Source organism: Penicillium roqueforti (assembly GCF_015533775.1).
Source record: "Penicillium roqueforti strain LCP96 04111 chromosome Unknown scaffold_02, whole genome shotgun sequence".
In the NCBI taxonomy this organism is placed as follows: Eukaryota; Fungi; Ascomycota; class Eurotiomycetes; order Eurotiales; family Aspergillaceae; genus Penicillium; species Penicillium roqueforti.
The window spans coordinates 903981-929071 of NW_024067566.1; the positions used below are offsets into that span (position 1 = coordinate 903981).

General features: G+C 49.0%; 12 protein-coding genes across 12 annotated transcripts; 6 read left to right on the forward strand and 6 right to left on the reverse strand.

Annotated features, from left to right (window-relative positions):
• Positions 1 to 550: 550 nt before the first annotated feature.
• LCP9604111_1814 (uncharacterized protein) lies at positions 551 to 1621 on the reverse strand (the record flags this gene model as incomplete). The annotated part of the gene is made up of 1 exon (XM_039069222.1): positions 551 to 1621. One exon carries the CDS (start codon positions 1619 to 1621, stop codon positions 551 to 553), a length of 1071 nt encoding a protein of 356 aa, XP_038931941.1.
• A 295-nt stretch (positions 1622 to 1916) lies between these two features.
• Positions 1917 to 3261, reverse strand: LCP9604111_1815 (F-box protein; the record flags this gene model as incomplete). The annotated part of the gene is made up of 3 exons (XM_039069223.1): positions 1917 to 2538; positions 2596 to 3105; positions 3158 to 3261. 3 exons carry the CDS (start codon positions 3259 to 3261, stop codon positions 1917 to 1919), a joined length of 1236 nt encoding a protein of 411 aa, XP_038931942.1.
• A 569-nt stretch (positions 3262 to 3830) lies between these two features.
• LCP9604111_1816 (oxidoreductase, short chain dehydrogenase/reductase family superfamily) lies at positions 3831 to 4728 on the forward strand (the record flags this gene model as incomplete). The annotated part of the gene is made up of 3 exons (XM_039069224.1): positions 3831 to 4428; positions 4513 to 4609; positions 4662 to 4728. The coding sequence occupies 3 exons, from the start codon at positions 3831 to 3833 to the stop codon at positions 4726 to 4728; spliced, it is 762 nt and encodes a 253-aa protein (XP_038931943.1).
• A 96-nt stretch (positions 4729 to 4824) lies between these two features.
• LCP9604111_1817 (GNAT family N-acetyltransferase) lies at positions 4825 to 5391 on the reverse strand (the record flags this gene model as incomplete). The annotated part of the gene is made up of 1 exon (XM_039069225.1): positions 4825 to 5391. The coding sequence occupies one exon, from the start codon at positions 5389 to 5391 to the stop codon at positions 4825 to 4827; it is 567 nt and encodes a 188-aa protein (XP_038931944.1).
• A 1254-nt stretch (positions 5392 to 6645) lies between these two features.
• Positions 6646 to 8590, forward strand: LCP9604111_1818 (flavin-containing monooxygenase; the record flags this gene model as incomplete). Its single annotated transcript, XM_039069226.1, has 3 exons — positions 6646 to 6945; positions 6993 to 7253; positions 7307 to 8590. The coding sequence occupies 3 exons, from the start codon at positions 6646 to 6648 to the stop codon at positions 8588 to 8590; spliced, it is 1845 nt and encodes a 614-aa protein (XP_038931945.1).
• Positions 8591 to 8890: 300 nt separating this feature from the next.
• Positions 8891 to 10345, reverse strand: LCP9604111_1819 (LLM class flavin-dependent oxidoreductase; the record flags this gene model as incomplete). Its single annotated transcript, XM_039069227.1, has 1 exon — positions 8891 to 10345. The coding sequence occupies one exon, from the start codon at positions 10343 to 10345 to the stop codon at positions 8891 to 8893; it is 1455 nt and encodes a 484-aa protein (XP_038931946.1).
• Positions 10346 to 12867: 2522 nt separating this feature from the next.
• On the forward strand, positions 12868 to 14019 carry LCP9604111_1820 (slipin family protein; the record flags this gene model as incomplete). Its single annotated transcript, XM_039069229.1, has 3 exons — positions 12868 to 13045; positions 13108 to 13225; positions 13287 to 14019. 3 exons carry the CDS (start codon positions 12868 to 12870, stop codon positions 14017 to 14019), a joined length of 1029 nt encoding a protein of 342 aa, XP_038931947.1.
• A 2354-nt stretch (positions 14020 to 16373) lies between these two features.
• On the forward strand, positions 16374 to 17358 carry LCP9604111_1821 (uncharacterized protein; the record flags this gene model as incomplete). The annotated part of the gene is made up of 2 exons (XM_039069230.1): positions 16374 to 16639; positions 16698 to 17358. The coding sequence occupies 2 exons, from the start codon at positions 16374 to 16376 to the stop codon at positions 17356 to 17358; spliced, it is 927 nt and encodes a 308-aa protein (XP_038931948.1).
• Positions 17359 to 17997: 639 nt separating this feature from the next.
• Positions 17998 to 19032, forward strand: LCP9604111_1822 (uncharacterized protein; the record flags this gene model as incomplete). Its single annotated transcript, XM_039069231.1, has 1 exon — positions 17998 to 19032. The coding sequence occupies one exon, from the start codon at positions 17998 to 18000 to the stop codon at positions 19030 to 19032; it is 1035 nt and encodes a 344-aa protein (XP_038931949.1).
• A 687-nt stretch (positions 19033 to 19719) lies between these two features.
• Positions 19720 to 21561, forward strand: LCP9604111_1823 (glycosyltransferase domain-containing protein; the record flags this gene model as incomplete). Its single annotated transcript, XM_039069232.1, has 2 exons — positions 19720 to 19878; positions 19948 to 21561. 2 exons carry the CDS (start codon positions 19720 to 19722, stop codon positions 21559 to 21561), a joined length of 1773 nt encoding a protein of 590 aa, XP_038931950.1.
• Positions 21562 to 22594: 1033 nt separating this feature from the next.
• On the reverse strand, positions 22595 to 23549 carry LCP9604111_1824 (uncharacterized protein; the record flags this gene model as incomplete). Its single annotated transcript, XM_039069233.1, has 4 exons — positions 22595 to 22780; positions 22838 to 22947; positions 22997 to 23344; positions 23393 to 23549. The coding sequence occupies 4 exons, from the start codon at positions 23547 to 23549 to the stop codon at positions 22595 to 22597; spliced, it is 801 nt and encodes a 266-aa protein (XP_038931951.1).
• A 346-nt stretch (positions 23550 to 23895) lies between these two features.
• LCP9604111_1825 (uncharacterized protein) lies at positions 23896 to 24765 on the reverse strand (the record flags this gene model as incomplete). The annotated part of the gene is made up of 3 exons (XM_039069234.1): positions 23896 to 24078; positions 24131 to 24240; positions 24297 to 24765. 3 exons carry the CDS (start codon positions 24763 to 24765, stop codon positions 23896 to 23898), a joined length of 762 nt encoding a protein of 253 aa, XP_038931952.1.
• Positions 24766 to 25091: the final 326 nt, after the last annotated feature.

The window sequence follows — 25091 nt, forward strand, 5'->3', positions numbered from 1 at the left end:
TGTCTACCTTGCTGGAATTGGTGACATGTGTTTGGGTACAGTTTGGATATATTGTACAGACATATTGCTCTCGATCATCTAAAATATAATTAAACTGTTATACTACTTGACATTTTGTCAAGGTGCAAGTTCAACACCTATCCATGGGCAATTACTTATTTTCCAATAACGAGCCTTGCTTTTCTTGGGTTTAATGGGAATTGAAATAAACCCTTCATGCTTTGGTATGCACCATGATCAGGAGACCTGATCGTGCCATTCTGGCGATGAAAGCCTCAATTGCAGCATCCGCAGTACGTATCAGGGTGATGAACCACTAGGTCAAAACATGACTAGCAGCTGCAATTTAGCCGCCCCGGTTTGCACTTAGTTGCAAGTGGTGTATTGGCGATGAGTCCAGCGGATTGAATTGAATAGCTTCAAGAACAAAGCTATTAGCACCGTGAATCCAGGCAGGGCATACTGGTCGGTTCGCACTCGCTTCTTCCGAGCTCGAAAGATATTATAACATGTCCCAGTTTCACACTGGCACAGAAAAACACCCAGAGGCTCACGTAGCCGAATGATCCTCCACAACAGCCTTCCGGATCACCTCGAGCAGAAGCGCTTCCGCCGCCCCCGAAACAAGTTCATTACTGTCGCCTTGAACTCGAGCGCCCTCATCTCCATCCCCATCCTCATCCCCGGCATCCCTATCAGCAGCCACAACCAGTTTCACACGTCCTTCGCCACCCAAAACGAAAGCAGCACATGCAACCTTCGATAGTCGCACATGCTGCTTAGCAACCTGGTCCGAAGACGACCCATCCAGATCCAGCTTCATGGCAAGATGCGTCTCCAGGTACGAAGTAAGATTGGCGATGAGAGGACTGCGCAGTTTATGCTGAAGGCGTGATTCCGGCGCCGACTGTCCAGACTGATCGCGCAGGAAGTCCGCTAGTGAAGCGCGCGTGATGCTGACATTGAGGGATCTCAGCGCCGGTGCGATAGACGGTGAAAAGGAGAGCGTGAGCTGTAACTCTTTGATAATATCTTCGACTGTGTCGCTTGTACTTGTCCGTTGAGTGCGCAGGGTGTCAACGTATTTCTCCAGACCCGCGCAGATAAAGCTCGACGGCAGTCGGAGTGGCGAGCAGTAGGTATCGAAATTGGTAGATAGGAAGGTGAGGAATGTTTGCCGGAGCGCAGTTGGGAATCGGGTTAGGAGGAGAGGGAGAGATGTGGATCCCGTGCGCTGCGTTGGTGGTGATTTTGTGTCTGCGAGCAAAGCTGCTTTGTAGATGATGTTTTCATATTCTAGTGTTACTAGAATCCCAGGAAATGTGATACTCTGTGATCTGCTTGGCGCTTCGTCGCGCGATGGTTGAGAAGAGATTGGCCGCCATAGACAATTTTTTAGGGCGCCTGTTTTGGAAAACGCGTCGTCGTCTGCTGCACCAGTGCTTGTATGAACACCAGCGAGGACATCGCCTGTGAGATGGTCTCGTAGACGCGTTGCATATGTTTCTAACGCGACCTGGTTGTCTAGGAGGGCTTTATAGTCCTTCCCATGATGGAGAGGGGAGAGCCGGTGGATGGTCCAAGAAGTGTTGAAAAACTGTCGTTTGTCTGCTTGTTCCATGGCAGCTAATGCACGAGTTTGCAATAAACTCGGCTAATTATTATGCTACAATTGAAGCATATCGTCGTCGAGGAAGATTGATATTTGGATGTACAGTGACGCGTGCCGGTGCAAACAAAGCAAACATCTATCAATTTCCTAACTACCAGTACGTCTTTTGGCTTCAGAAGAGAGAAATAAAAGAGTGAAATGGAATGCAAATGCAATTAGCTGAAATGTTCATCTATCCAACTCCAATATATGTCCGGTATAAAAATTAAGACCCCAGGCGCCTCCAACACTCAAATTCAATGTATCATGCCTGCCATCCTCTCGTGGGATGACAATCCGGACACCCAAAAACAATTGGAATACCATTCCAGATCCAGACGTGCTCTACGTTATGGGGTATCGCTTTCCGGGCTTTCAACTCAGCCTCAGCGGCTGCAAACCAGATATCTTGCACTGAACTATGCAGGTTCTGCGCAGACACGCGCGCAAAAACAACCGAGTCCATAGGATCCTTTTCATACATCGTCGTGTCCTGATAGAAGTTGTACATAAACTCTTTGCGTTGCGCTCGCTGGCTCCCACCGTCCCCGATCTCAGCGGAGAAAAACTCAACGATCCGCACAAACGGCGCCAATGTGAGCAACGAGCTAATCCACGAGTCATCAATGTCATGTCCGTCCAAAGACATAGCGTAGCGTATATATGAAACAAGCAGATGCATGCAATGGTGTGTTGCAACCAACGCCGCCGTATTGGTGAAGGGAGGGCTTTGGAGGATCCGGGTTTGTAGCTCGCGGTACATCCTCTGGCGTACCTCGAGCGGTAATGGTACAGGGAGCTGGCCTGCCTCGTATTTTTGTACGAGCATGTTCGTGTGCTCGCGCCGGGCGGATGCATATGATTCGAAAAAATAGAGTGTATAGTACCTGGTAGAGAAGAGGTCAGTGACTTGCTGGGGTGAAGCAATTCTGCGCTGTCCTTACATGAGTGGTGCAAGGTGGAACCATATGCTAGCTATGCCGCGTTTTACAAGGGCGTTGCGCTCGTTTCGCTTTGCAGGAAATGAGGCCTTCATGACGGCCGGTTCAGTCTGGATGAATCGATCGAGGATCCGGTCTGCCAGGTAGTAGCAGAGCCTTGAGCAGAGCATTTGCCGTCGCCGCAGCCCATGCAAGTATTTGAAGGTATAAAGATGGCCGCCCCTGGCGCTTTTGGATGGTGGGAATAGATCCGATAACAGCACGACATCGTCACCGGGGTTTCGAGTATAGATTCGATCATTGTCGATCGGGGATGGAAGGGTACCGTGGCGACGCAATCGGAGATACTGCCGGACAATCTCATGCTCGTTGCTGGTGAGCAGTTGGCAAAAAGCCTTGCATACGAGTCTCAGCGGATGGAAGTCTGTGATGCCGGAGTATGCGAATATGCGGATTTGAATCTCGACGGGGAGGTCCCATGGCGAGGGTAGTGGAGGATCTGTAGGATCCTTTCTAACAGCGAGGTGAGTCAGTGAAATTCGCGGCTTGTCGCAAAAGATCTCACCTTAAAGTTGATCCACGATGGTCCTTGGCACCCACCTTTCTCCTGTTGTGGATCGCAGCCCGTACTTTCTGAACGGAGAGGGCGAATTTGGCAAAGCCACTCATTCTTGGGCCCTGCAGCACATGAATTGACTGGCTCCCAACGAGAAGCGCACTTTACCGGGGCTCATGGAGATAAAACAGGTTCATTGAAGGGGGCAATCTTAGGCTAGGTTCCATAAATAGCACATGACTAAGCCCCTCGATGGTCCACCCTCGAGGGCTGGGCACTCCGTCCGATCAAATGTATTGAAAGACAACTACGGAGTGATTGTAGCATCCAAGGGCAAATTAAATGCTGTTATTTCTAGTAGAACATGATAAGCTTGGCTCTGTCGAATACGAGCAACTAGACCAAGGTAGCCAAACAAACATGCAAGGAGCAAGATGAATGAATCATGGTTCCACTTAGATGCAGGCAATGGTCTGATATGAACATGACATAGACAGTAGTCAAGCTTGATATATAGACTATGCAAGCTGCGTCGTACAGAACAAACTGCCCAGATGGTTCGATGGAATCCTTACGAGTTTATATAGGCCTGGGCATACGTCATTGCGTCAATGGCGTGCCCAACATATATATAAAGACCTCCCTAACCCCATACCTTAAGCATATCACTCCAACTCACAAAATGGTCGACAACATCCTCATTCTAGGTGCCACTCGGGGACTAGGTGCCTCTCTGCGGACACTGTACTCCGCAAAGCCAGGAACCCATGTGTTTGCAACCTCTCGATCTTCCAACCCAGAGCCAAGCTCAGGTGTCACCTGGCTGACCGGAATTGATATCTCCCAGCCAGATGTGGGGCAAAAGCTTGTTTCGCAGCTTCCATCTACAAAGCTATCGACAGTCATCATTAGCGCTGGTTACTTTGGCTTTGAAACATTCGATTCTCCAGACTGGGAGAAGGAGGTTCAGATGTATACGACTTCTGCCATTGGTCCCGTCTTTGTGGTACACAATCTTGTCAAAGCCGGGTTGTTGGACCAGGGCAGTAAAGTCATTCTCGTCAGCAGCGAGAGTGGCAGCATCACATTGCGCCACGAGAAAGAAGGCGGGGGTAACTTTGGCCACCATGCTAGTAAGGCTGCTTTGAATATGGTCGGCAAGCTCCTAAGTTTGGACTTGAAGCCAAAGGGAATTGCAGTTGGTCTGGTACATCCTGGATTCATGCGGACGGAGATGACGAAGAGCGTTGGATTTGATAAGTACTGGGATGCAGGTGGAGGTGAGTGACCATTTTACAGGCCTTATGACAAGGCTTCGGGAACTTGTTAGGTCTAATGTCTGACCTATATCTCTTGGAAAACAGCCGTGACACCAGATCAAGCAGCGAAAACGCTTGCATCTTTCATCGAAGATTTTGATCTTAGCAAGACCGGAGAATACTGGGCGCCAGCAGGACCAGGGTAAGAAATTTGATTGTCTATTATATAAACCCAGGCTAATCTATCATGTCAGAGATATCGGCACCGCAGAAGTTGTTCTTGGGAAGAACCTGCCGACTCCTTTGCAACTTCCGTGGTAGAGAGTGAAATGATGAATATGAGCTACCAGAGCCACGAGTCTACTTCTTGCTCAAACCCAAGTACCTATACCAGGCACCAAATTCAGAGTAGGCATTTCAATCCGATACCCCCGGTCTCGCACACATAAACACCAAATCCCTCCCCATGTCCTTTCGTTCTTCATGCCCAATGACTTTCACACCAAGAATATTCGCGTAGAAAGCCTGCGTGCGCTCATCATCCGTCATCAACATAATCCGACGTAGATAAGGCATGTTTTCCTTGGAAAATGTTTCCGCAACACAACCGATAAGCCATTTCCCAAGTCCTTGGCCTTGGTACTCAGGGAGAACGTAAGTATCCGACAGATAAGCAAATGTACAACCATCTGTGATGGTATGAGAAAGCCCAATCTGCTCAGTGTTCTCCGGAGATGGGGTGGTAGCATCATTCACAGGTTGGGTCCACCTGTACACGCCGAAGCACAAGGAGCCGTAGAGCATCTGCCACAGCACCTTCTCTGGGATGGGCTCGTTGACCCAGTAAATGAAGTCTCTGTTGAGTGCGGCATTGACTGCTTTGACAGAGAGTAACTTTGGATCGGTTGAGATGAAGAATTCGCGGTTGGTATCTCGTGTCCATGTCTTAGGTGGGAGTACACTTGTTGGCGGGGTAGAGGACATGGTGAATGTGGGGGTGCTGTATGCTGGGTGCGTGCTGGATTGTCTTCGAGAAATGCAAATTTATATGCAGTTGGACTTCAAGAAATGGATGGTATCTTGAGATGAGTTCGTTGTATGGTTATAGGCGAAGAGATTGTAGTCTGTCTGGTTATCGTGAGTCATGCGCTAAAACTGCACTTGGCATTACCTCAATCAATACTCTGTACATGAGTCTGACAAGAACGACTATATCGCGACCTGCCGACAAATCCAAAAATGAAAAGCTGGCCGATAGCTCTTCATTTGTAGTTGATATCGGTGGAAGACTGGGGTTGATATTCCTCTTAAGTATCCGGAGATCGCTGCTGTATCACTGTAGGATCTTCCGAGGTTGCTCAGGTGAAGCTGATTGCCAATGCGCAAGTTGATAAGAGCAAGTTGATAAAAAGATGACGGCTATGTTCGTGATGTGTAAGAACAGCGCCGGTGTAGTCACTCGAGAGACTCGGGTATGTTTTACACCTGGGGAGTCATCCATACTTTAGGCACGTGGTTCTTCACGACTGCCTAATAAGGCTAAGCAACCTGATAAACACCAAAACGCAATGGTCAAGGGCTACTCCGAGCTTTAATTTATATAGTTCCGCCAATAGGAGCATAGTTGGGCTGCAATGGAGATGATGTCGCTGTTCACACGAATTTGTCATTTACTGTAGTTGTGACAGTGCTGTATCCTTGCTGTAGTAGATAATGATCTGTACTACGGAGTACTCCGTGCAATCCTTTGATATGCAACCTTGGAAACATCCACGATATTAATTCGTCTCTTCCAGAACTTCACCGTTTAAATACCTTGGCATTCAACTCGAATCGGCCGAGACAAATGGCGACATTTCAATTTCCAACCTCGATACCCCAACTTGTACTCCAACCATGGCACTCCGCAATGGCGTGGGGAGTGGAGAGGATGGTGTTCACGATAGCCCCCCTCGGCACGCCATCTGGAACCGCGATGGTGTTAGCGACATCAAATCAGTCCCGAGAACATCACAATTATAGCCGCATAACCGACTGCAATCGTCCCATATGAAGCCAATTATCAGATTCGATGCGCTGGATTGCAATTCGCATTATGTGGCGTGTAAAACGTTGCGCATGACGTGCAGGTGGGGGTGAATCTACAAGAATGCCGGGATATCCAACTATGCGACAGCGGTTACATGTTCGTGCTGTGATTGTTTTACTCGAGAGAAAAGAGAAACGGATAAGCCCATCATGACTCTCGTACAAGTGCCCGTGGCTCTTTCCTCGAATATCGAACCTGTCTCGGAGTCGATCAAGGGTCCTTCAGACCGCAATGGATCGACCACTGTAACGGTGAATAGTGATATCACCGGATTATCAGAGAAGCTTGAGAAGATCCGATTTGAACTGGAGGAGCACCCGGTTGATGTGGTGCGACCCATCAAGGTCGGTATTATCGGCGCGGGTCTGGCAGGAATTACCGCGGGCATATTGCTCCCTGCGAAGCTACCGGGACTGGATCTTCGAATCTATGATAAGAATGCCGATGTGGTATGTTAATGTCCATCGATGAGTTGTTCGACGTTAACATTATTTAGGGAGGCACTTGGTTTGAGAATACATATCCCGGTGTTCGCTGCGATATCCCTGCACATGTATACCAATCCAGCATCTCGCCAAATACCCAATGGACGGAAGAATTCGCTCAGGGAGATGAGATCAGACAATACTGGCAGGGTGTTGCACGGAAGCACAATGTGTACCAGTACCTTCGCGCGGGACAAAAAGTGCAGAAGGCCGAATGGCTGCCCGAGAAAGGGAAATGGAAGGTCACTGTTGAGCATGTAGATGGCTCCAAGGTAAGAAATAGTTATTGTTAATCTGAACGTTCTATGCTTACATCCATGCACAGATCTATGAGGAAGAGCTGGACGTGTTAATCAACGCCATCGGTCATTTCAATGCCTGGAAGCTACCCGACTATGAAGGGATCAACAATTACAAGGGAAAGCTCTTCCATTCCTCAAACTGGGATCCAACCACCGACCTGAAGGGCAAGCGAATTGCTCTTATCGGAAATGGCGCTTCCGGCTTGCAGGTTCTACCCTCTATTCAACCATTTGCCAACCACGTTGATCACTACGCTCGGAATCCAACTTGGATCGCAGATTCATTCAGCAGCGGAAACGTTGGAATCCGTCGACTGGAGCCAAATTCGTTCTCCGAAACACAGCTAGAGACATGGAAAGATCCCAAGGCGTATCTTGAATACCGCAGGGATACCGAGAAGGGATATTTCCAGCGCTTTGGAGCAATCTTCAAAGACACACCTGAGAACAACGAACTGCGCGAGAAATGGACCGCCCTGATGCTGAAGCGTATCGCAAACAAGCCCGAATTGGCAGATAAGATCATCCCCGACTTCCCCCCGGCGTGTCGTCGCCCAACACCAGGCCCCGGATATCTAGAGGCCCTATCCCAAGACAACGTCGACTACATCCAGACACGCATCAAACGATTCACCGAGAAGGGCATTGTGACCGAAGACGGGGTGGAGCGCGAAGTGGACATCACGATCTGCGCAACAGGGGCCAACGTCGACCACGCACCCCCGTTCTCCATCATCGCCGACGGAGTCGACCTAAAGACAGCCTGGAAACACGATGGCAAATTCGGATTCCCTTACTCATACCTCGGCTTCGCAACACCCGGGTTCCCGAACCTCCTCTGGCTCGGCGGGCCATACGCCTCTGGACACAGCGGCACAGTGCCCAACACCATCGAGAATCAAGTGACATACATCGCGAAGGTGCTGCGCAAGGTCCGCTCGCAGGGAATCAAGACCATCGTCCCGTCCGCCCAGGCGACCGATGACTTCGTCGAGTACTGCGACCGGTTCTACCCGCGCACTGTCTGGTCGGCGAACTGTAGCTCGTGGTACAACGGTGGCAAGCCCGGGTCTCGTATCCACGGTCTCTTCCCCGGTAGTGCGTCGCATTCGAATTATATTCGTCGGGATCCGCGCTGGGAGGATTGGGAGTATACCTATGTTAACCCGAGTGGGAATCGGTTTGCTTACTTTGGTAATGGCTGGACTACGAAAGAGTTGGCTCCTGATGCGGAGCTAACGCCTCATCTGAGATTGCCCGAGGAGATTGATTTGAAGTCTCACATGGAGGGATGGTGGGATGTTTGATTTGGTATGGAGTTCGTTAGACTGGATCATTCCAATGCAAGAGTGTTAGTGTCTATTTGGATATACCTATACATGAATTAGCGCTGGGCAATACTATTTTTTTTCCCCCTATTTGTTGAGACTGTTCTGATAGGACCTGCTCCCTGCCTTGTTTAGTCTTCTTCTCAACACAGTACTACCTGTGGTTTCCTTTATCATCACTATTTATGCTCAGTGTAGATTCGATAAGAAGATGAAGCCATATGATATTCTATTAACAAGGGCTAGCAACAATTTTTTATTTGTTCTAATGCAGATATTCTACTTAGATTCCTCCAATGAATAAGGAGGCACCTCCTGGCCCGCTTTCCAGAAGTATTTCGCGCCCGGGTGCGCATCAGGGAGTCTGGACTGACCCTTCTTTCCGTACATGTTCTCACGGAAAGTTCCACCCTTGACAGCGTAGTCCGACCAGAACAGACCACGGCGCTGCAACTCCGGCAGAAGTAGACGAATAACATCGTCAAAGGTATCAGGGAGACTAGCATAGCTGAAGTTGAAACCGTCAACATCACCCACAGTCACCCATCGCTCCAGCTCATCAGCCACCGTCTTCACACTGCCAATGATCTTGACACCATTACCACCGAGCACCAAGTACTCAGCAATAGTCTTCTTATCCCACTTCTGGCCCTCAGTGCCAGGCACCGTACTAGCCCAGTGGTTCACCATACTGCGAACAGCAGGAAGCTCCACGAAACGGAAGTCCTGGTCATCAGAGTAGGTAGACAGATCGTAACCAGTCCAGCCACCGAAGAGAGCAAGCGCGCCCTCCCGATCACCATATGTCTTCAGCTCCTCGAACTTAGCATACGCCTCCTCGTCGGTCTCAGCAACAATCACCAAGGCACCGGCAATAACCTTGATATCCTGCGGGTTGCGTCCGAGCTCGGCGGCCTGCTGGCGGATACTATCAACGGAAGGACGAACCAGCTCCGGCTTCTGCGCATGCAAGAACACAGCCTCGGCATGTTTGGCGGCAAACGCCTTACCCGCGGTCGACGTACCAGCCTGCAAGATAAACGGCGTGCGCTGGGGACTGGGCTCACAGAGATGAGGGCCGGGAACCTGGAAGTACTTTCCCTTGTGATTGATCTCACGGACAGCCTTGGGGTCCGCGTAGGCCTGGGTCTTGCTCTGGGTGCCCTGCTTCCAGGTCACGGCGTCGTCTCGCCAGGACGCCTCCCACAGCTTGTAGGTGACGTCTAGGTACTCGTCTGCGATGCGGTAGCGCTCGTCGTGCTCGACCTGTGTGTCCAGGCCGAAATTGCGAGCCGCGGAGTCGAGGTACGAGGTGACGATGTTCCAGCCGATGCGGCCGTTGCTGAGGTGGTCGACTGTGGAGAAGCGTCTTGCCAGCGCGTAGGGGGAGTCGTATGTTGTTGAGGCTGTTACGCCGAAGCTGATTGATTCTGTGGCTGCGGCCATGGCGGGCACGCTGTAGAGGGGGTCGTTGATGGGGAATTGGGCGGCGGCGGGGATTGTCGGAGTGAGGTTGGAGGGGCCTCGGTATACATCGTAGCCTCCGAGGACGTCTGCGAAGAAGATGGCGTGGAATTTGGCATCTTCGAGCTTCTTGGCTAGGGCAATCCAGTGCTTAATGTTCTTGTAGTCCGCGCCTTGGTCTGCGGGGTGACGGAATAGACCTGGGTTGAGATGACTCGGCGAGTGCATCGCAAAGGCATTGATGATGAGTTGCTTCTTTTCGGAAGACATGGTGATGGTGAGGGTGGTGTTTGACTTAGGATGATTGAATTGATTTGAATTGAATTGAATTGAATTAATTGAGTCTACAACAGCTCTAGAGGGGTAGATTATATTTATTGTCCCTGCACGTGTTCCGTATCTGCCAACCCCGCGGTGCATTGTCGTGAGACGTGCAAAAAGACGTGCAGTTGGAGGCCGATGGCGTCAGCATGTAAATGTGGGGTGATACGTAAATTGCTAAAAGGGTTGGGATTCCAAGGTTCTCATGGATTGGATTGGATCGGATTTGATATTGAAATTCGTAACATGTGTTGTGCTTTCTACGTTTATCTTCTCTCGACCGAGTGAAGTATGGCGCGATGTTATCCCAATCAGGAATGAGGGATTTCTCTTCCTTTCATTTCTATACTTGCTCCCTTTTTAGGTGGGACTATATTCATACTTGGCATTGATCATGGTGAAATGGTCAATTGTATTCACCCTCCCAATCGTTGTTCTACATTGAACTTGATGCTCAATTGAGCAGTGGTATAACTATATTCGGGGTTGGTTTAACCTAGTCGTTACCCGATTTGGTCGATTTTCGATCCATACTGTTTCCTATATAGAATACAAGCCCCAAGACAAGAGAAAGTACGTATCCATTGTTATTCAGTCTATCTATATTTAAAAAAATATACAAAAGGATAATTGTAACATCTTCTAACCGTCATACTAAAAGCAAAAAAAAAAACAAAAAATGAGTGCATCATCCGTGAATCGAACACGGGCCTCGTCGATGGCAACGACGAATTCTACCACTAGACCAATGATGCTAGTTCATATAAGAGGGCTTACTATTTCATATAAAGTAGTTTATGACAGTGCTGCTTGTTAAGCGAGCCCTAGACACTGCCTCCTGAGTCTTGGGGCCAAGCCAAGCACATGGGGCCAAAGATCTCTTGACCCGAGCTTCCGATGTCTCGTATTCGCTCTCGCTTTCGGGAGGGTTCCAAGGTTCTGACAGCTCGTGTGGTGGGGAATATAAAGTTCACGGCATGGCTGTGGGATCCGCCTTGCGCCCTGGACCTTTAACCCGTAGTCTCAATATCGACATACCTTTAATTGCCATAGTTGCTATCTGCGAAAGGCAAAGGGGGCATCGTGGCTTTTTCTAATCCTGGGGTGTCATGTCGGCCACAGCGGATCTAGAGCTACCAAACTGTCAACAAAGATTAGTGCATGTAAATAGCAAGGGCGAAATATATTTTTGGGTATTATACCAAGCCCGGCATGTCTGCGATTGTTGAACGCTCCCATGAGGTGGAAGCAGCTTCATTGACGGTAGGAGCTGAGTGTTGAATGACCTTTCCATCCCTTCGATATTCCATTGGGTCCAGGATTCAAATATTCTGGGATGAAACTCTGCAGAGGCCCAGTCTACCATATAATCCTACCATCTGGTTGCCAGATAATATTCCTGGTGCAATATGCAATGCCAAAGCACTAGGTCTTTCCCTCGCCTGGAAACAATCTGCTGTTAAACCATCGTCAAAGCTCAATTGAGTCTTCCGTCTCAGGCTAGAGAATCCCTAAGATAGCCCCCCGCCAAGGTTTCCCGGATGATTTGCAGTGAGTGTGCTCAAGTAATCGAGCACTTGCGCTACTTTTGCTATCAGATGAGAATCATTAAAAGGGCCTTTCACATGGCCCTTAACGTATCCCATAACGATATATAGCCACGCCCGATCGGTAGAGAAACGATGGATACGCGGGACGCGGGATAGTATGATCATTGAGTTCGTAGGTTTTTGATAATCAGCCTCGTCTTCACTGAGCCTTGTCCAAATTTGATAACGATATCATTCGAAATCCAATAAGATTCCCTGCTTGGCGCCCGCGGACAATTCGATCAAGAGCCTTATTGATCCACAGTCCGAAAAGGTAGTTGAGTCCATTTCTCCCAAAAAAGGGTGATCGTATGAAGTTCAAAGCGGCAGAGTTTCTGACTGTGACTCGGGCGGTCGGTTTTAGCTACACGAGGAGGTTCGAGCGCTATGACGACGCCCAGACATGCCCAGACATGCCCGATCAGAATGTGCAATGTCGGCGATGCGACGCAGGATTCGAGGAATGGGAATGGAAGATTACCTTACATCTACTGCTACAATATATGGCTTCCAACCTTTGAAGCTATAGCCATTGCCACCTTGATACCCTACAATATGGATATCAACTAGTTCGCGCCGCAAACAGCCATGACGATCCTAGCTCTCATTCGGCCCCCTCATGACCAGCGCCCGACAAGACTCAGCCATGGCAAGAGGGAGGCTTAGAACCGCTTATCCAATCATATCCAGTCCTGTGGGCATTGCCCAAGTGAAGACATGGTCTCACTGCGGGGAAGCGCAGGGAGGTTGTGTTGTTTACCTTTTGACTTTCGAACATTTAAAACCTTACGACTTCCCCCCTTCTTCATCCCTTCTAAATCAAATCTCTACCTTTGAACATCCAAATCCAAAGGTCCACAACACTGCCATAATATTTGAACCATGTCTGCAAACGGCGCAAACACCGGCAAGGCTCCCGCCCCCAATCATGGTCATGGAGCACATCAACCTCTGGTCAATGTTCAGCCATTTCATATGAGCGATCTGCAGCCCAAATACGCGCATCAAATCGATCATGAGGATGATAACCCCGATTCGCATGGCTGGTATGCCGGTTTGAGTGAGTTACACCAATACTGTATGCGCTGCGACTCTCTTCCTAACCATGTATTCCTCGTTTAGTCCACGGCCTGGGTGAATGTATCGGATTCTTTGGAGCTATTCCCTGCTGCATCTGCTGCCCGAACCCCTTCAAGTCAGTCGACCAGGGTGCGGTCGGTTTGATCTCGCGATTCGGACGGTAAGTGATCCCCTCTCCGCCATGCCTCCGAATATCACTTACTGACAATGATTAATTCTAGCTTCGAACGATCGGTCGATCCTGGTCTGGTCAAGATCAACCCGCTTAGCGAACATATCACCACGGTCGATGTCAAAATTCAAATCGTCGAGGTGCCGCGCCAAGTCTGCATGACCAAGGACAACGTGACCCTCAACCTGACCTCCGTCATCTACTACCAAGTAGTCTCTCCCCACAAGACCGCGTTCGGTATCTCGAACGTGCGACAGGCCCTGATCGAGCGCACCCAGACTACACTACGCCACGTGATCGGCGCGCGTGTGTTGCAAGACGTGATCGAGCGCCGCGAGGAGATCGCTCAGTCGACTTCGGAGATCATCGAGGAGGTCGCAGCCGGGTGGGGAGTGAAGGTCGAGTCGATGCTGATCAAGGACATAATCTTCAGCAACGACCTGCAAGACTCTCTCTCGATGGCGGCTCAGTCGAAGCGTATCGGTGAGAGCAAGGTCATTGCTGCGCGCGCCGAGGTCGAATCCGCCAAGTTGATGCGCCAGGCTGCCGACATCCTGTCCTCCGCTCCGGCTATGCAGATCCGCTACCTCGAGGCGATGCAGGCCATGGCTAAGACCGCCAATAGCAAGGTTATATTCCTTCCTGGCCCTGGCCAGCCCGGGCAGACGCAGCTTAGCACTGCCGAGAACTTTGGCGAAGGTCCTAGCAAGTACGGCACTATCTCCCAGGACGATAATGGACTCCAGCATGCAGTGAACGCTCGCGTTGTCGAGGACATCTAGATGCGATCTTGATGCGTTTTCCTGCGTCATCTCGTTCTCCTTTTATTTAATTGGTCAGTCTCTTGCGTGAAGGCATGACCCTTTTACCCTTTCCGGAAGGTGGATCATTTGAAGCTGTTCCTCGACAGCTCATTCGTCTATGCTCCCTGGATTTTCTTATTTTTGTATTATGGCTGGACGTGACTGGATCCATGACGATACCCACCTTCGTTTGCGCTACTATCGCAGCTGCTTTAATGTCTCTTTAATGCCCCTATGACTGCTTTATCATAATTATTTCGTCTAATGCAATGCAGCAATGCAATTCTTGCTATATGTTTCTTTCTTTCAATCGCACCTAATATACCAGGACCAGTCAGTCGGCAGCGATAAGGCACGTATAAAAACGCGTCTCACATGATAGTAGATGCGCCACCTTTGAATCATTTAAAATAACTGCCGGTAGAAAGGCTGAAAGGGTTTAAATCACTGAAATCCACTTATGAACCTTGATATTCTCGATTATGTACATATTCCGCACCCCTAACTCGATCAGATGTTTTGCGCAGATGGCGTTCCCGATGAGGCTCAGTTACAGCCAAGACATGGCATCTTCCAGAGTTGCTATTATTGCAACAGTCTGATTCCTAGAACAGCGGTGAGGGGATCCATAGGATTTGTTCGGATGTAGTTTGATTTGGTTTGTGTATGATATTGACTTCTTACTCCCAACTACCCTCTACCTTCCAATCTCATTCGATCAACTATATACTTAGGTAGTACCCCGAACACTAAGAACCCTGGACTCTCCCCAGAGTCTGATCCTATCCCGATTCCGATCCTCAAAATAATCTACTACTGGTTCATCTTAGCCCGGATATAAAATCCAGAGCCGCTCCTTGCCAAGTGTGGATAGTCCATAGTCCCGAGGCTTAGCGGAGGATTGCGGATTTTCTGGAATAGGTATGAATGCCGGTAGACAAGCGATGAGGCGCTTCTATATGTACCAGGAAAACACGCGGGGCGATAGCCGAAATTAACACTGGTTGAAGTGGACGGGATAATTTACTCGGAATATGATTAACCACCGACTTCCGCATAAGCAGTTAATTAAGATCATGACTGATATCACGGCTTGTTCAATTCCTATGTAAGATGTTAGGTGAGTACTGCATATAACCAGGAAAGAACCAAGCTCCAGAAATGTACAACATAAAGTGTACAATTCACTGAAGACTTTTATATGAAGGATCCTCGCTAGTTACATTTGTAAGAATGTGGTATTATATAACACGAGGAATAGAGTTTTTTTCCAGGCGAGTGAGGCTCCACTAGGAGCGTTGTAACCGACAGCATGGGACGCCTAAATTTACGTATCAGACAATCTATGATCCTAGACAGCACATTCGATTATTATTGCCGACAGTATTACCCCCTGACAGAAGGCTTTTTCGTCTCCGTACCAATAAGGACCCGACTGTTATGCAAGATAATGTGCCGAGGCATGCTTACTGTTGAGTCCTTGGATGGACTGTTCGCCAAATGGAGTAGTTTATTTTCGCGTAATTTAAACCTAATTAAATGGGGTTAGCGCTAGATAAAGGGCTAGAATAAGCCCTGGATGATCCCGGTATATAACATAGGGATCAGAACATGCTGTAGAGTAAGCACTGTGAAGTTACTCTTGCGGTATAGGATGCAGTATACTGAAGGGGTTCCTAACATATACCCTGTACTAAGACTTGCAATTGAAAGTCGAGAATTGAAGTTGAACCCTAGTTTTTTTCTAAAATTAAATGAAATTTATCGGTAAGAATACCAGATTAATACCACGCTAACTATGCACTAAAATATATGATGGGCGAATCCCAAGATAGACTGTTGTAGATTGGGTAGAGAAACGTGCTGTAAAGGCGCTAAGCATGTGAGTGGACATTGCCGATACAGACTTGGGAATTTTCCGTGGGTGATATTTTCTAGTTTACTTCTTTATTGACAAATGTAAATGTTCTATGTTCAAGTGATTCACTGACTCAATTTCCGAAAGAAATAGAAAATAAATCCAAAGTTTGGCCAGGTTTGAGGCAGGGTGACGGGAAACTAACTCTGGAGGCTGAGGGAGGATATAGAGTCAGCACTAGGATGTATCGAGAGGAGCTAAGATCAATTCGGATATGGCACTGCAGGTATAAATAACCAAAATAAACCCCCTTTCGATCCATTCGGAGGCTGATAATTTTCGTTTTCCCGCTATACATTCTACTCTTTCGCAACACTCTGTAGAGCTACCTAGCAGATACAACTTCCAAATGACGTCTACTATACCAGGATTAGTTGCAAGGGCAACAGCAGATTCAGATCTCACGACGACGGCCATGTCAAGTATCTTCACTGCCCCCGCCTCATGCTCGGAGTCGTGGACATTCGAACCAGAGGTTGCAAACAGTGTCCAAAATGGTCTCCTACTGCAAAATGCCGCGGCGAGCGACAATGCTGATCCGGCGTGTTTCCCTTCTGGATACAATCATTATGGAAGAGTTCAAGCATCTCTTGTCTATAGCCCAGGCTATTGTCCAGGTGGATACACCTCAGCCGAGTTAGCGGCTCAAAGTTCGACAACCGCTGCCATCTGCTGTCCCTCGTAAGTGAAAAACAGCAGATCCTGGTCTCCGGCTTAAATATTAACTTCGAGGCTCTAGTGCCTTCTCCTACTACGAGGAAGCAAGAGGCGACTCTGAGACATTCGCCGGATGCCTAAGTCGTCTTCCTAGTGGATCAAGTACCAGTGTCACCGTCCGCCAGAACTCGACGAGCACAGAAGTCAGCGGCCCCATCACGATGTGGGCACAAGCAATCCAAATCGAGCTGCAAGCTTCGGACCTAAGCCTATTTGTCTCCGCCACTACGACACCCACCACTACAACAACATCATCCGACACCTCATCAGTTCCGACCAGCAGCGCAACCGCTTCATCAACACCGACCAGCTCAACAGCCCCAAGCACGGGGTCTAGCGGCATGTCGACAGGAGCAAAGATTGGTGTTGGCGTCGGTGTCGGCGCAGGAGGTCTCATTATACTTGTCGCTCTGGTATTCTGGCTCTTCCGCCGGCGTCAGAACAACCAAAAGAAGACTCTAGCAGATGCACCATCGTCATTCGGAGGGAGCCGCACCGCACCTAGCGAGCTTGGTGCGGACGGTTTCGGTGCAAGCCCATCATACCAACGCGGGGGATACGTAACACCAAGCGAGCTTGGGAGCGAGCCGGCGGGATCAACTAGCAAGAACGCGAACACTACTCCTTCTGAACTATACGCGGCACCCCCCGGTCCAAAGTTCGTACATGAACTTGGTGCTTAGTTTTTTTTTTCTTTTCTTTTCTTTTGTTCTTTCTTTTGTTTTCTTGATTTGCAAAGTCAGAATTATACCCCCTTTCTCGCTCGGCTCTCGGCCCCTGGCATAAGTCTATGGAACTGGGACATGAATGGTTTTACGTGAATATGCGCATGCTATTTCCATTGGATACTGGAGTCGATGAGCGGCGGTATGAGGATCTTGGCTTGGGCTTATCAAGTATTATGCCAGTACATATACATGGATGGTCTCCCTGCATTATGGGGCTTGTTTGGGGACCCATGATGTAACTACTATACCTCAGCTACATAGTTAATACATTATAATCACCATTGCTTATTTTCTAGTTTTTGTCTTGAATGCTTTTAGGGCTGAGCTAGTGACCTGGAAATTAAATTAGTGAACAAATTACGGAGTAAAGACATGTAGAGATAACTATTTGATCTCTTTTGTTTACGCTGTATAGATCTCAGACCAAAAGCGGCCATGAGCTATACCTAAAATGGGATGACACCATACCTAATAAGGAAAAGAGAAGGCGGTGGGGCGTGGAGATATCGATCCCCGCGGAGGCCAGCTCTCTCTTCAAATGTGAATTGACCTGGACATAAATTGCCAAAGCTCCTAAGTCAGAGCTCCACACAGATGGCATCGCAAACATACAGCTCGTCCGTTCGAGCTGGCCTCAAACCATCAAACCCCGCTCCCCCCAACTTCGCCGATCCAAACTTCGACCCGGCCGAGTTCCTCAATGACTCCCTATCACCGCTTACTGTGGCATCAGCACAACCTAGCGCCTCTCGGTCACCCGGATCTGTTCCCCTGACAGAGTTATCTGCGCAGGTCCAATCCCTCCTCTCCCAGATTAGCGCCCAAAATATCCGTCTCTCGAGCACGTTATCCCAACTTACCGACGAAATCCTTCGAAGCGGTGGACGACTGGCCTACGAAGTTGAAGTCCTACGAGGCGAGACAATCGGGCTATCCGAAACCCTAACTGAAGTCTTACGCGACGATATAACAAAGTTCGTCCCGGGGCCCTCACCAGAAGACGGACGCAAGGCCGAACAAGAAGAGGATGCTCCCACGAACGAAGATGAGTCGGCAGAAACAGAGGACAAGAACAAACCCGCCGCCCCAACAGACCCAGAATACATAACGAACCTCCGCACACTGAACCAAGTGAGATCGCGCCTAGAAGACGTCGTACAGACCTTCGGCGACGCAATGAGCTGGCCGCTGCCCCCATCCGAGATCTCATTCTCGTCATCCTTCATCTCCGTCTCAGGACCAGACCTCGGCCCCGAAGGCCAAGACCGCGAGGAAAAGGGCCAAGAAATGATGAAGAAGCTACGCGCAGAAGTGACTGAGCTACTCGACAGTGAAGGCGGAGGATACGCCGGACTGGATGCTGCCAATCGCCGCGTTGAAGCCCTACGGACGCTGGCGATTGTGTGGAATGCATCGGCCGAGGAAAAAGCCCGTAATCGGTTCGTGGATAGCCTGGCGAATATCGTGGAGGACCGACGGCGCACCTTGGACCAGCAGCAGGCAGATCAGAACCAGCGAGGCCAGTCCAAGTCCAGATTTGAGGCTCGGCGGGATAGTGACAGTGGGGCACCGGCTGGTGGGCTGTTTCGGAATTTACAGCGTTTGAGAGAGGAAATATATTTGGAGTGAAAGAATGGGTTGTTCATATATGGTCCTGGGTGTCTGTTGAGCTGGTTCTCTACATTGATACTTGGTCTTCGCTGTATAGTATTTTGCATCTTTTACGACAATCTTGCATTTTCTGGTCTCCATAACTCCCTGTCTGTATATGGCTGTTTGCACTGCTCTTTGCGGGATCGCCTTCCATATCCGTCGAGTTAAAGTTGACGCAGGTCATTACGTAGTCGTGACCGGCCTCGATATACATAAACTCGACCTTTTGGATAGGAGCGACGTCAGTTGCTGTTATGAACTTAGGGCTATTAACTACACTATGGGGTTGAGCGTAACTGAAGGGAATATAGTCCACAGACTATACAGATCCTTCGGGAACATCTATATACAGAGTAGATGTAGAAATATACAGTTATCCAAGACCCATGAACGTCTAATTTAGGTGAATGTGTTCCTTACACGTGGAGACACACAATACTATTATTCTCATAGCCCTAGATATGGTTATGAATCATCATCTACCTGAGGGTCCAAAGGCCCACCAGGTGACGAGCTGACGAAGTGACGGGAGTGGCACCGGGAACGTTGCGCCGATCGCAGCCTCTCTCCCTCTCCTCCAAGGTGATTGCGTATGCGGTTCCTGACCTCTTACAATGTTCCATATTGCTTTACCCAGTATCTGATTCGACTTATTTTTGCATGATGGCGTCGGAGGACGCGCCACTACACTTTGAAGATACCAAGTCGACTCCAATGCTGTGGCACGTCTTCCACCGTCGGTCACGGGCAAATCTTAAAACAATTGGTTTGTCGGTGATTGCATTGTTCTTCTTCTTTCTTCTGCTCCAGTCTTCTCCAACGGTAAGGATTGCTTTCTGCTACACGGACATACTATTGCCAGACCTATGACAAAGAAGCTGACCTGCCTAGCGAGTTGAACCGGACTTTTGGACAAAGTTTCCCTCTCGCCATCCTTTTCCCCAGCGCCCGGAGGATGCCCAGGTCATCCTGAATCCTCGTACCGATATTAATGTTAACGATACCCTTCCCCACGATCTGGACAAACCCAACCCGCGCTTGCATGTCCTAGTTCCAGCCTCGCAGGGCTCGCGCGGAGTTTGCCGAACGCTCACGTCGGCTATGATCCTTGGATACCCACCGCCGACATTAATCGGTTACGACCATCAATCTCCCGGAGCGACTGAGGCCGAGCGCATGGTGGACCGGATCACGCGCGCGCGCAACTACCTCCGAGACAGCAAGACCGTACACGACCGCGACTTTGTGCTGATAGTGGATGGCGCAGACACCTTTTTCCAATTGCCGCCGAAGGTCCTAGTGGAGCGGTTCCAGGCTATCATAAGGGCGAACAACCGAAAGCTGCGGGACAAGTTTGGATTCGCAAAAGTGGAGGGCCAAAATGCTGGGGCTGCGCCTGAGATGGTACAGAAATACACCCAGCGCGTTATTTTTGGTGCAAGCAAGATATGCTACCCCGGGTTGCTGGACGACCCCGGCTGTGCATCCGTGCCCGATTCATCTCTACCCCCGGATGTGTATGGCTGGAAGACTGATGCCTACCCGGATGGATCCCTGAACCGACCCCGGTGGTTGAATCCCGGAGCGGTCATTGGTCAGGCTGCGGACTTGCGTCTGATCTACGATGAGGTCCTGCGGCTTGTTGAGATGCGCACGAACAAGTCTGGAGATCACATGGCCTTGACACAGATGTACGGACGGCAAGAGGTGATCAGAGAACTGGAGCGGCGGCGAAGAGCCAATGACTTCAAAGAGTTGCTTTACCGGATGGTAGGCATCTCTGATGCAGCAAATATCACCGGGATTACCCTTCGGCTGGAGACAGGTCACCGTTACGAGTACGGCATTGGCGTCGACTACGAGTCACAACTCTTCTTCAACCAGATCATGTCCCGCAAGGACGTCGAGTGGGTCAAGTTTGGCAACATTACCAAGATGTCCGCGTTGCAGATGGAACATGGCGTCCCGCGCGAACACCGTATCCTCCTACCGCAGGACATTGCATCGCTCCCGAACCCATTCATCCAGTCGCGCTTCGCAAAAGAATCAACCCAGCGCCCAGTGTGGAATGCCACACTAGACAAGCTCCCGAACCCGCGCGAGCGCAACTGGCACAATATTTCGCTAATGACGAATGTCCACTCCGCCTCGGTCCCGGTAATCGCCCGTCTCAACGGTGACCCCAAGCTCCGCAACGCCTGGTGGGAGAATATGTGGTTTTTCCCATGGGGACGCGCGCTGCTGCGGAAGTATGTCCGCGACTCACACGGATTCGATGCGGCGCAGTCGTCGCTGCTGGGCGGGCAGGACTGGTTGGAGGTGCGCGGAGGTCGAGGTGGGATCTGGACCGATGATGAGAACTGGGTCAATCTTTCTGAGATGTGCAATGGCCAAGAAAGAGATCTCTTTGACGATGATCTCGGGCCCTGGGGTAAGGAAAACGGTGACCCAGATCATCCGGTTTACAACCAGTATGGAAGTCTCATTGCTGGGAAGGAACAATAACTCGACTAAAGCTGGACTTTGAGTTATTATCCTTCCCTTTTACTCACTACATTATTCTCGATGGATCGATGGGCTGCCGGGTTGTTAAGACTTCCCGTTCAGCTCGCCGTCCGGTGGTCACCATCCGCCTGCTCTGCGCTATACCCCCACATCGAGTTTCAAGCTTATCAGGCTCTGGACTTTAACGAGTTTTGGAGTAAAGATGGCTTTTGTCTTTTTCATGACCGCCTGATTGGGTGAGCCACTATTCATGACCTCCTTCGGGATGACATGGCCGGATTCACCGGAGAATTCGGACTTATTCTTATGTCGAAGCTGGGATTCTTTCGACTGTTATCACGAATAGCTGTACATTAATGCGACTGGCTTTGCATGACTGCGACGCAAGAGTCTGTTGTATGATACCGTCATAGATGGGACCTTGGAAAGGGCCGGCTGTTTGGTGATGCTGGTGTATATAGAAAGCAACAGAATGAACAAGTAAAGTATTGTCGTTCGCATCTGGACTAATCACTCATGTAATATCTCCACCGGTTTAGATACTTGATCATTTCACAGAATCTTGAAACGGCCAGAGCTTTTCCCATATCGCTCTCTCTTCTTCATTTGCTGACTCCCGAGTCAGAAAAGCTGATCACCTGTTAAACTGACAGGTGATCAGCTTTTCGTCAACGGCGGGGAGTGGTGAGCCTGCGATGCGGAATATCCTATATTATATCAAGACGGTCACCCTTTCTATAACTTCCTTCATACTCACGCGAAGAATCATTATTAAATTAGCGCACTCTTCTACCATTTCTTAGGTCAGTAGAGAGTAAGCATTACATAGTATAGCTATCTAACTTATTCTCAAAATCCGAATCTAACGTTAAATTAGGAGGGTGCCATAGAGCAAGCGGCACCGTCAAGTTTACACGCATCATTACTACCCGTCTACTATCCACTCATGTGCCTAATAGATATTTGACTTAAAGTATGACCCTCACTGTCAGATATACCATCTTGCTCATAGTCTTCCGGTTTACATCGGTGGTCAGCTTGAAATAGCAACCAGTACCGCAGACCTTCCGCTGTCTTCCACGTGGAATACGGAATCCGCTTTTTTGGGATCGTCACTACGATCAGAAGCGGACAGGATCGAGGCGTGCCTATGAAAGTAGGCAAGTTTTCCGACGATCTCCTGGAGATGATTTTGATAGTTCAAGTCCAGTCGGGACCACTAATAGAAGGCGAGAATAAGCATGCATCTTATCGTAACTGGTGGATGTCTGCTCACTTCGCTTTCTCCATTGAGTTGAAGAAAATGAAATTGGCTGTTGTCGGTAGAAAGACCGAAAACTGAAGAGTCAAGCTTACCCTCAGCCCGACGTTGCGTATGAATCATGCCTGAATAAAGGGTTAGTTACGATGGCAGACATGACGAGAAATCACTTACTCATATACGCAAGAGTCTGGCGCACGCCGTCAGCAGATTGGCCATGCTCTGTTTCGAGGATGACCATGTTGATGGCCACGCTTTCTTTCCCTTTCTTCGCGTCCGGGCCATACCAAAGAAACCAATCAGGGGTCCCTTGGAGGCAATGCACTACTTCATTGTAGACAATTGGGCCGAATAGAAATGGGCACTTGGATGAGATGGGGATTGGGGTTGAATTAGGAGACTCTGGGTCCGGGGGCGTAGCATGGACAGCATCAAGTAGAATACCTAGGCGAATTTTCACAGCCATCTCAGGTCTTCCATCTGATCTAGAAATGGCAGCGTCGATCATTTTCAGGACGATTTCTAGACATTATTAGCTATCTTGCGAAGCGTCTTTCAATTTGGACTTACTGCAGTGGTCTGCAAGCTCAAATGGAGCCCGAAGCTGTGCCCAGTCCGTGTTATCTGCCCTGGTGAGGTGGAAGATGCGCTCAACATCCGGGAATGAGAGGACTTCGACTGAAAGTTTAGGATACCGAAGTACCTCTTGTGTCGTTATAGACGCCATGTCAGAAAACAGAAGGGTGGTGTCCTAAGAATGGCAGAGGTAACACAATGACCGTGATTTACTGCTGTGGGAGAAGTGAGAGAGAAGTGAGAGAGAAGTGAGAGAGAAGTGAGAGAGAAGTGAGAGGAGAAAAAAGTGTGAGGGGAGAAAAGAGCGAGAAGAGAGAACGCAAACATGAGGTAGTGGCCTACCAGTAAGTCTTTCCTATTTTCCTAACGGGCTTATTTAGACTATTCGATCTACATATACAACATATACAACATAGAAATGTGCTCTCTTACGGAATAATATATAGAATTGAAGTCATTGCCAATGTATTATCCATAGATTTGCTATTTGCCAACGTTTACTCGATAGAACACATATCCCAGTCGTTGATCCCCACAGCGTCAGATTCCTGAGCGTGAAGCTGTCCAGATTTATTCGAGCGAGGATAAGCCATGACGGCTTTCTCGAAGAAGTAGACCAGCATTCCCAGAACCTTCTCACAGTCCCGACTGCAGCGGGCCATGACTGGATGAACGCTCCACTAGTCAAATGTTAACGAGGCAGTCAGACATGTATAATATAAACGTACTCACATTGGAGTCATGAGAAATCTTCAAAAACCAGAAGTCTTTATCATCGGTCACTAGCCCATAGATCGTGCAATCATTTTTCTTTAAATCCTTTCGACGCCTGTGAACGCAGCCTTGGAACGATTTAGCTCCCTAATATGCAATGACAGAAATATTATAGGACACTTACCCATAGATGCTAGGGTTTGGGCTATACCCTTTTGCACTTCGCCAGGTTTAGTTCTAACCACAGCAGCAATCAGCGCGAGATCCTCCATATCGCCGTACCAGATCCCATAGTCTAGTTCTCCAACCAATGTGTGCTTCTTTTTATCCAAAAGCACAGGACCGTAGCTCCATTTGTGTTTGATCTTGATGCCGAGGAACCGAGCAGCCTCAGGGAGATCAGACAGAACGATATCACGAGCGAGAACAAGGAGGCTGGAGGTAAAGGTAGAATGTGGATAGGCTGCAGATGCAGGAACCTCACGATCAAATTTCGATAAATCCAAGTAAGCGAAATGAGATGTTACCTCTCTTGTCAGTTGGCTAGGTATAGGAACAGGAGGCACAGTCCTGAGCTCATTGTCATTGACAACGTACTCCAGATTGCAGATGACCTCGATGTTTTTAATGAGCAGAGATGTATTTGTGAGCATGGTTTTGGATGTGATTCTGTAGATGAAGGATTTTGATACTATATGGTGATGGTTTGTGTATGTGCCCAGGTATGATCATATAATGACTGCTTGACCCGGCGCTTTAAATAGAAAGCTAAATTGCCTCATCCACGGCTAGAAGGTCTTTGACGGATAGTGACATTGAGAATAACTCTATTGTTTCTAATTTTGGTATAGGTCTTCCATGGTTGTAGGTCAGGATATAGCATACCAAGATCTAGGCCTGGATACATACATAGAGTCCAAAAAGGCCTGATTGATTAGTTACTAGCCAAAGCGCTACATATAATAGCTTGAGATGGGTA